The 10,980-nt window shown below is 27.0% G+C and overlaps 1 protein-coding gene across 1 annotated transcript in view; it reads left to right on the top strand.

Moving 5' to 3' along the window:
• Positions 1–10,980, top strand: part of LOC111624547 (transcriptional activator protein Pur-beta-like) — a 74,827-nt gene that overhangs the window by 30,430 nt on the left and 33,417 nt on the right. Inside the window, exon 4 of the mRNA XM_023367423.1 lies at positions 1,819–1,939. Coding sequence (XP_023223191.1) covers positions 1,819–1,939 — 121 coding nt within the window. The remainder of the gene's footprint in view (positions 1–1,818; positions 1,940–10,980) is intronic.

The raw sequence follows: 10,980 nt of genomic DNA, 5'->3' as shown, positions 1-10,980 counted from the left end.
CATAAAATCAATATTTAGTCTATTTACATTTTATCAAAATACTTTTAATATGTTTATAATAATTTTATTGAAATTCACTCATTATCAAAGTATGATGTTATATCTGCATACAACTATAAACATCTTTATGAAACCCGATACATTACAATAAAGCAACAACAACTGCCATATGACATTCAGCTAAATAACAGCTATAAGAATTGTAAATTACTGATAAATTTGACCCTAGAGGGAGGCATTAGGTGCCATTTCTCTACGATCTAATTTATCAGTAATTTATAATTATAATATTATAACTGTTATTTAGCCTGATGTCACGTAGCAGTTGTCATTGCTTTATTTTCTGTATATAACATTTAAAAAAAGGAGAAATAATTATTTAAATTTTAGATAACAATAAAACAACAGTCTAAGATTCTAGTTGTAATATTTAATATGGATTGAAAAAGTTAAAAGGAATGAAATTAAAAAAAGGAGTTTAAACCTACTTTTTGGCCTTTTTGCTTTCATTTATACAATTGTTCATAAAAAAAAAGAATTCTAAATAAATATCTTATCATCATGAAATTTTGTATTTCTAATATGGATAAGGAAATAGAGTTGATAACAATTTCAAAATAAGTAGACCAGAAGTAGAATAACTTCACTTCAGTCCATGGTTTGAAATTCTAATGTGGACTCCACCCCTGCTGTAAGGGACAGGACTTGCATTTTCCAAAAGACTTTTAGCTGACTGAGAAAAGAATCACCTGACTTGTGATCAAGACAATTGTTTTATCATGAATTGCAGGATTTTTGCTTGACATATTCAGGCCTTTCTTAGCTCCAGGCTTGGTTTGGCCAAACCATTTTGGTTCAGTGGTGGAACTACAATGGCAGAGACTCTTGTTTCAGAAAGATCGTACAGATCAGTATATAGTAAAGCTACCTCTGTCTACAATACATACAGAAATATAGCATGGCATAGAGTCAAAATAATGAAGCTTGGCTGTTTTGTGGCAGATTTTTTCGGTCCTGCTGCAACTCTGTTCAGGATGTTGAAGATTCCATGATGGCTTCAGTTAATATCCAAATATATCACACACATGTTTAATCAAGGAAGGATATGAATAGAATGCAGTCCAAGAAGAGGCAATGGTGTATGATGACACAAGATATAAAGAAAGAGAACAATACATCTTGTTCAGTATATAGAACAAAATTGTTGAATTATCCTGAGCTTATCTCATTATCTGATGATACTCTCTAGCTGTAGTTTTTTTTGGGCCTGAAAGCCTTTACAGCATTAATGTGTTCTATTGCACCCACTGCTTTATCTATATGTCCCAGTTACTGGGCTGTTCTTCAGAATAACTAGTCTCCTTCCCATAGTCAAAGAATATGATCTTTCCTAAAATCATTTAATTGGTGATAAGGTGCTCAAGTACATCTTTAGAGCATTATCACTGGCAATTGTGATCAACTTGATAAAATAAGACAGTCAGATTGTTAAACAAGAATCTGACTATTGAACCTGCAAAGGTTGCAGGTTCAAGCCCCACCCTGGGCCAGTTCTTTTCTTCCAGATGATTCTAAATTATTTAATAAATTATTTAAATTATAATTATTAACTTAGATAAGAGATGGCATCTAATGTTTATCTCTAATAACAAATTACTTAGTATTAATTATTAAAAATAGCAGATTTATAACCTGAGCATTTAAGGCGATTGTTTGGCTATGTATCTACAAATAATTGTAATTATAATTCATTATTTATAATTGTGAAATAAATAATTTGTGTGTGATGTATAAATTTATAACTTAAAACTGTTTTAGGTATCACAGACAATAGCAAGAGGAGGACCACGCTCGCAGATAGCTATACCTGCCCAAGGGATGATTGAATTTCGAGATGCCCTCACTGATTTATTGGAAGAATTTGGTACAGATGATGGAGGTAATACAATTTTCTTTTATTTTTTTTAAATTTAAAAATGTTAAGTAATTACTCAAAATTCTTAACAACAAAATTTGACTTTATTTCATTTGTTACTTTGTTTTTTATATATTGTAATATTCTTGTAAAATGACTTCATAAATCACCAATAAGGATAAAATGTTTTTATTTTGGACACAAACAAACAAAAATGTTTAATAAACACAGAAAAATAATTCTTTGGAACCAACATTTTAAACAAACCAGTTGGTATGTCCATAACTTTTTGAGGCTTTGATTTGAAGCAAAAAACTGTACACCCTTCTCAGTGAAAATTCTTTATTCTTTTACAATTTTTATTTAAAATTCAAAAATAACTTTTAGATAAGGAAGGCTTTTCTCTGAAGGTTTTGTTGCCATGAAATGGAAAGATCAAAAGTGGCACAGAGTTAATGAAGTCCAACTGTGTGTTTATTATTCTGATTTTATAAACTTTGTGAAATCTAGATACTGATAGTAACTAGATGAACTTCAAACTATTGTAGTTTGAAAGTTTTCTATTGGGTTGTTCGGAAAATAATTTTGTTTCTTTCCATGGAAAAAACACAATATTATTCTGATTTTATAAACTTTGTGAAATCTAGATACTGATAGTAACTAGATGAACTTCAAACTATTGTAGTTTGAAAGTTTTCTATTGGGTTAANTTTTAAAATTAGAAACTTCAGAGAAATCAAAATATCTTGTTGTTAATTAAATATTTAATAATAAGATTTTTTCTTCCAAGATACTTCAATCACTTCTGCTTTATTATTCATTATCTACATTTCAGAGTGAAGAAATTAGTAGTAGTATTATACTTGGTTTTTCAATTTGAAATTATAGATAAGATTATTAAGATAATCAAGATGAATGATTTCTGCTTTTTCAAAGTAATTTGAAACTGTAAAAAGTCTTGATATTTTAGCTATTTGTTAAGAAGATATTGGAGAATTGATATCTAATTTATCCTTAGGATTTTGTTTTAAAGTACATGATAGTAATCTAATGGAAGTTCACTTTCTGAATATAATCATTGTGATGAAAGCTATCAATATGGCATGTCTGAAGAAAACTTACCTTGTTTTATATTCCTTGGTTCTTGAAGGATTCAATACCATATTAACTAGCAGTATTTGTTTCAGTTTTCTGGAAATACTTCACTGTATATTCAAATTGGAAAACTTGAAATTATGTAATATTTGGAGAATTCTGAAGATGCATAATAGAGAAGGTTTGAGAATCAATTTTTGAATAGATTAAGATAGAACCAAGAAAGCTAGAGAGAAAAAGATGGTTATCAATATATTACACTGATCTAATTTGTCTTTTATTTGGAAAAGATTGAGATAAATGATTGATGAAAGTATTGTTTTTAAGAGAGACTCAGAAACATGTAATAATGAATATTTCTCTTGATTGGCTAAAGATGATTTTTATTTTTTTTTATCTACTTTGAAATAATTATTTTTTATAAGTTATAATACAAATAATTTGCAAAGATTGGAACAGTTTTTGGTTTTAAAAATTTGTTTGTTTTTATCATATTCATATTATAACTTTGGAGTTTTATTTCTGTTATATCTTGTATTATAAGTCTGATTAAGATTTTGAAGATCCTGTTCAAGATAAATTGATCTATCAATTAGTGTAACAAGAACCAAAAAATGGATTTATGATCATGACCTGGAAATAGAATAGTGATTGTCTCAGAAGAAAAATTTGTCATTTCTAATCTGAAAAAGAATAAGGCAAATCAGGACAAATATCAATGGCTTGCAGAATTTTTTTTTAACACAAGAAATCTCTTCCATCTTAATAGCAACTATTAAAACTTTTTCCAAAAAATTCACTATTTATATTTTGTTATTTAGAATAACTTGGTTTATAAATTTATTCTATTCTTTCTTCCATCTTCATATATTCTTCTGTTTATATATAGTCAAACCTGTCTATAATGAAATCCCATGAGACAAAGCATTTTTCCATAGGAGACAGGTTTCCACTATATACAGGTATCCCTTGATTAATATGATTAATTAATCCCTCAATGCTATTGCATATATCAAAATCATATGAATTCAGTCGAACAATCACCACCTGCTATAATAGATTTTCTGTTAATAATAAATATTTTAATTTTAACTTTAATTTTATCATTGGTAAAAAAGTTTTCTATGATAAAAATGAGTAACTGATTTTAAAAATAAAATGAAATATTAGAGCTACCTACCTTTTGTCAGACAAAATTATACTCTATCCAAATTTTTTTTACTTAATGTGTGCAGAACACAATCATCATGTTTTACGACCATTTCAAGTGGATGAAGTGTTTCAACAATAAAGTGTCTGTGACAATAAGATTTGTTACAAATTCATGGGTTGTTATTTGTCTATTTTTAATCCTTTATATCCAATTTTTTTGTCAAAAGCAGGGCTGTGGAGTTGCGTAAAAATCTACTGACTCCAACTCCGTTTCATATACATAACAAGTTGGTAAGTAAAAGGGAGTCGGAGTCAGCAGATTTTTTGACGACTCCGACTCCGGCTAAACCACCAAAACTCCACGACTCCGACTCCACAGCCCTGGTCAAAAGTTTTGGATACCCTGTACATTTTATATCCTGTAGTTCAAAATTTCCTGAATGAAACTTTCAAAACCACATTTGCCACGTTTGAAATTTAAGAGCATCTTCCCCATAAACACTATGAGTATTTCTTACTGTTTGTGTAGCATTATATCGTTTACAAAATTTAAAAATCATAATATGCCCGATATGAATTTTATCTGCAGACATTTAAACTTGATTTTATTCAAAGAAATTGTGATGTAAAAAGTTTAAAATAAGCTTGAAAACAAAGAATACAATCTCACATTAGCAATTAATCCATTAAATTTCATAACCATTATAATTAAATTATATATCTCTGTTAAGTAAAGATAGCTGTTAAAAATATGCAAAAAGTTTCCATTAGCATGGAAGAGGATACTGAATTTTATTTTATAAGACCTGATTTTCCTTTCCATTTCCATGTTAGACAGGTTCTACTGTCTACAAGTTATTTTACATTGATTTTTACAGAAAATTCTAAGAGACTGAAAAATTTTCTGTTAATGAAAGGTTTTTGCTATATATAGGTTCTGCTATAGACAGATTTGAGACAATGTAATATTGTATGATTTTATTTTTACAAAATTATGCTTAATTTTAATAATTATAAAAAATACACGAGTTTCAATTAAATTTATTTCACTTTATTTCATAAGAAAATATATATACAAACCCCAATTAACTGAGGAACCTATAAGTGAATACACTCTTTTTCTTACATTCTGGTTCATAAAAGAAAGTGTTCAAAACAATAGGATATTACAAAATGATTTGTTTCTATTATCTTTAATTATTTAACTTCAATATGAGACAATTCATTCATATTAAAATGTAACTATAATAATACACATTTTTATTCTTAAAATTATTGTATGTATATTAGCTGAATAATAAATGATATAAAAATTGTTGTTGATATTTATGTGTTTCTCAGCTTCTAATGAATCGTTGCCCCCTTTAATGTAGTATCACCCCTTCAATAAAACCGTTACGTAGTATTGCCCCCTTCACTTCAAAATTCCGAAGCCGAGGGCCAAGGCTAACACCAAATTCATACTGCATTGAACAGACTAGTGACTAGTATAATGTTATTTGTTTAATTATTATAAGATATAATGAATAAAATATCTAATTATTCTTAATATAATGTTTTACTATATTGCCCAGAAAATTGTTTTTTGCCCCCAAATATAAATTATTACTAATCGCCCCCTCAACGTGGAAAAACGCCCACATGGGCCAGGGGGTGATATCGCCCCATTGAGAAACACTGATATATATAAATTTACTAAGGTATGGAAAAAAAGGCATAAAAGTGATATACCATAAAAATCTTTTATATTTGGAATTTTTAATCCAAAATGGTCATGGTCATCCATTTAACTGAGGTTGCATTGTCCACATTACCTCAGATAATTGGGGTTCTGCTGTATATGAATTAATCTGCTAAGCCTTTGTTAAAATATTGTCAACATATATAGCTATAATTGCTAATAATATACTATACTGCATATGTATGACAAAGAAATATGTGAAGAAATTCTAATATGCATCATATATGTTTTGTCCTGTTTCTTTGTTTTTATTTTTGTTTTTTATGATATTAATATTTGAATGTCTAATCTGTGTTTTTTTTTATGTGAACATTATGAAAAGTAGGAATAAAAGTGATGATAAGAGAAAGATTCAATAAATTTGAATACGGAAATAAAATAAGTAAAATTGGTAGTCATTAATATCAGCCATAAAATGTCTGTAAGCTTATCACCATTCAAGAATTTCAGCCATATTAAGGGCAAAGAATGAATTTATGAAGACAACTGATATATGATAACTGATGTATACTGCCTTAGGATGAATAGTTTGGTAGTGGGCAGTCAGTAAGTATAGTAATTCTCAGTTTAAGAAAACTTTAGTGATCTGTTCACAGAAATGGAATTTTGTCATATGTTGAAGAATATGTGTGTGTAAATTGTTATGTTTTTATTTATTTATTTATTTATTTTAATAGATTTCAAAACTTTCATGAAAAATATGCTTTTGTTATTTATCAATTTAGGTCCACCTAATCCTGATAATCTACCAGAAGATGGAAAATTAAAGAGTGAAATCATGGTTAAAGACAACAGGCGTTATTATTTAGACTTAAAGGAAAATTCACGTGGGCGGTTTCTGAGGGTCAGTATTTCAATAAAGTTTTATAATGATAAATTTATAGAATTATTGATTAAAAATTTTAAATTGTAATCATACATATTTTTACAATTATTATTTCATTGGTTTTAATTATTTGTATTCAGCTTTGAATTAATGTTTCATAAAGATTTTCTGATTACATTTGAATAATTGATCTAAATCTTCTAAATTATTTTTCATTATTATATCAAAATTTTATTGATTCTTACTTATTAACTATGAAATTAAATCATAATGTAATAAGTGTAATAATAAATTTTGCTGTTGTTCAATTATATTTTAAAAATTAAATAGAATTTAATTTCTAAAAAAATGTGTAGGAATTATTTTTATAAATTTTCAATAAATTATTTTTCCTGTATTGAAAATGAGGGCTTAAATAAATAATATATATACATATACATACATATGTTCTTTCAAATGTTATTTTAATCTCTACTTATTTTCTTCTTCATCTTTTTATCTGTCTTTTCCTTTTCTGAATCATTTCTGATGTGTTTCGAAAATTTTCATTTAAGAATTTATTAAAGTTTAAAATATAAGTAACAAATGATTTCATAATGAAAACTTACAGAATTAGTTTTTAACAATCTAATTATAAAGTATTAGTAATAAATTCAACGATTTTTTTTAATACTCTGATCTGCATACTTGCATAAAATTATTATTTTTTATTATACATATTTTTTAAACTTTATAATATAAAGGACATTACAATGTGATTTACATACAAATGCATGCTATGATGTTTTTCATTTTAAAAGTTCATATTGCTTTTAGATTTTTTAATAGGTTATATTAAATTTCAGTCAATTAAATATTTTCTATAAATAGCTTAAAAAAAAGGTAATTATAACATAAAGGAAATTTTCACAATAAAACAGAAAAAAAAATCCTTATAAAGTTTACATTCAGCATGGATTGAATGTTGAGTTTGGTTTTCATTTTTTTGATATCAAGAATATTTTCTAAAATATATTTTAGCAAATAATTTACTTAAAAGTCCACCACACTGATTGAGGTTTTGCTTTTGGAAAATTTGTTAGGATGCCATTGATTGTTACTGACATGGAGGAGGAGATGTTTTTTTTATTGGTAACTATTTCTTTTAATGTTTTCTGAATTAATACATGGTGTTAATAAATTAATTAATATTCATGCTTGCTTATTTTTTTATGTCTCAAAAGAACTTAAATTTCACTGATTCTTTATTATATACTCAATTACATTACTTTTTAAAAGGATTAAAATATTTCTTTCTGGTATATATGCATATATCCTTCATTGGGATTCAAAATAGACATCTTGATGATGGAAATTGTATGTTCTTGAAACTATAAATTTATATATTTAAATTGTGCATATGGAGAACTAAATTTGTACAAAATATGAATAAATTTACTTTTAAGAATATATATAAATATTAAAATAAATATTATTTTATTAAAATAATAGTATCAAAGCTATGAAAAAAATAGAAAAATCTTTTCTATTTTATTCTTAGATTGTTTTAAGATTCAGCTAGAAAATATAAATAATTATCATCTTGATTTTATAGGAAATAAATATTGTTATAATGAATTATCACTATATCAATATAATAATTTATGTATAAACAAGGTATTTAATTTTCACTTTGTAATATTTTCCAGATCTCAGTTATCAAATTTGTAATTTTTTATTCACTATATAGTATGAAGAATACATTATTATAAATTACAATTGAATGTCTTAATATTTTGTGTCTAATAGAGAATAAATTATATAAGTATGTAATTATTTAAATTTCCTAACTTATTTCGAGTTTGTAAATAAAATTTAAAGTATGTAATGGAATACTGCCATTTCTCAATATTTGTCACTTTGTTTATCTATTAAGTATATCAATTATTTATGTATTTTTTATGTTAAGTTATGTTAACGATTTTATAAGATTATTACAGGTTTTTGTTTAAATAGTGACATTTCATGAATTGAATAAGATATATTATAATGTCTTATTAAATAAATTATAATATTAAAATTATTAAGATGAATTTTATTCTTCCTAAATATTAAAGATTTAGTTAACATTTGAAGCATTATTTTGATAATCTTGAAAGCTTTGAAATTAATTAGATATATTGGTGAATAGAAAATCAAATACTCAACTGAATTTCAAATAAATTATGAAGTTTGGAACAGGAATAAATTATGCATTATGACATCAACAGAGGATAATATATATAATCATATATTGGCTATTATTAATTGAACAGTTTATAAAATGTATTGTGAAGATAAGTTGATTAATAATGATTGAATGAATTGTAAAAATATATTTAAAGTATATAAAAAATTGTAACTAGTAACTATCAAGATTTACTTGATTTTTACAATTTACACAATGTTTTATCTCTTTGTAGACTGCATTTCGTAAAAAGGATACACTAATCAAAAACCTTTTAAACTGCAGTCAAATTTATTATCAATTTCAAACATTTTCTGTTATCTTTAATGACCTTTATCAAGAACAAACGAAAATCTGACGGATTTGTATTAACGATAAATGAGTTTTGGAACGTATTTAAAAAAACTTATAGTGCAAAATCTCATGCCGTTGGGTTACCATTATAAGTGGGCATAAAATAAAATAAAACAAATAAAAAATGATAAGATACTTCAAATAAATACGTAGATGAAAATAAAATAAAATAAAATAAAATACTAAAACACAACCATAAAAGCAAAAACATTAATGCATGTGTAGCCGGATTGTACACTTAATATTCATGCTTTTCTAGATGTTGTCTCCCTATTTACTGTTACTTCACTACAGTTCTTTCCTGTTGAAACTTTACATTACGCTTGATCTCCATGCTGCCGATATCTTACTTGCTTCTCTAAAGTTGATTGCTTGTCTTTCTTGACTGGTTTTGTAAATATGCCAAGCCTCTGCATACTTGAGGTGTTTTTTGTTGTGAATTTTTTGTATGAACTTTCTTTATCCCATTCCACTATAACTTCTGGAGGGTCTGTTAGAATGTATGTTGCTAGCGCTGTGACTGGCTGCTCATTTCTTATGTTTGTTTTGTGCTCCATCAGTCTTTCTTTGAGCAATCTCCCTGTAGCTCCAAAAAAAGTAAAACAGCTCTTTCTGCCGCCTTTTATCTGCTATTGGAATTCTATATACTCCAGGAAGCATCTTTGTCCACTCTTAACATTTGATAAACTGCTGGATTCCTTTTGTAAATTATTTTTTTGTTTGTGGCTGCTCCAATTCTTTTGTAGAGATTGTTTAGCGGGGCCCTGTATTCCATAAGTGTATACTCTTCTATTTTATTTCTTATATTCAGGTCTTTGCTGCCTGTTTTTGTTTTGCTGGTTAGAGCTTTAATATTAACCCCAAATTGTCTTGCTAGGTTTTTGATATATTGCAGCTCTTCATTTCTATCTTGTATTTTGCTACAGTGAGTGTGCGCTCTTGCTATGAGTGCCTGGAATGCTGCAAGTTTATACATTACTGGGTCGTGTGAATTTCATGGTATAAACAATGGGTTGTATGTAGGCTTTCTGTAAACTTTTGTAATTATATCTCCTCTGTTGTCTATTTGTATTGATAAATCCAGAAAATGTATAATTTTATTATTTTCTTGTTCCAGCTCAATCTCTAGGCCAAAATTGTTGTTGTTGATGTCTTTTATAAATTGCTGTAACTTTGGTTTTACTTTCCATATAATAAAAACATCGACATATCGTGCATATAATACGATTTGCATTGCATATTTTGGTATGACAGTGTTCTCTAACGTTCTTCTTAAAGCCACTTCACATAATGTACAGTACCTGCTACTGGACTTCCCATTGCTACACCTTTCTGCTGTGCATATGTGACTCCTCATTTGTCGATATTTTACCTCAAAGGAGTCACATTGTAAGCATTGTCAAAAGAGTCTGCATTGCAACTTGACATTCTTATGGTAGAAGGAATCAGACATAACTCTTGTCTTTTATTGTTTTATATAGGATTTTTATTGCTCACTTCTTAAAATCTGAATTCATGTGAAAATGTACTGAAACTGAAGTTATTAGTTTAATAACAAAGCATGACACAAGCACAGATATAGAACTTCATTTTTAAAAATTTCAAAGACATAGATAAAAATTGCAATTTTCTCAACAATTACAGTCACATGGCACATTTTGAATTTCACCTCCCCTAGAGAATAAATTATA

This window comes from Centruroides sculpturatus, unplaced genomic scaffold, assembly GCF_000671375.1.
Source record: "Centruroides sculpturatus isolate CEXI.00-Female unplaced genomic scaffold, Cexi_2.0 scaffold360, whole genome shotgun sequence".
Lineage (NCBI taxonomy): Eukaryota > Metazoa > Arthropoda > Arachnida > Scorpiones > Buthidae > Centruroides > Centruroides sculpturatus.
This window is presented reverse-complemented; position numbering and strand designations above follow the sequence as displayed.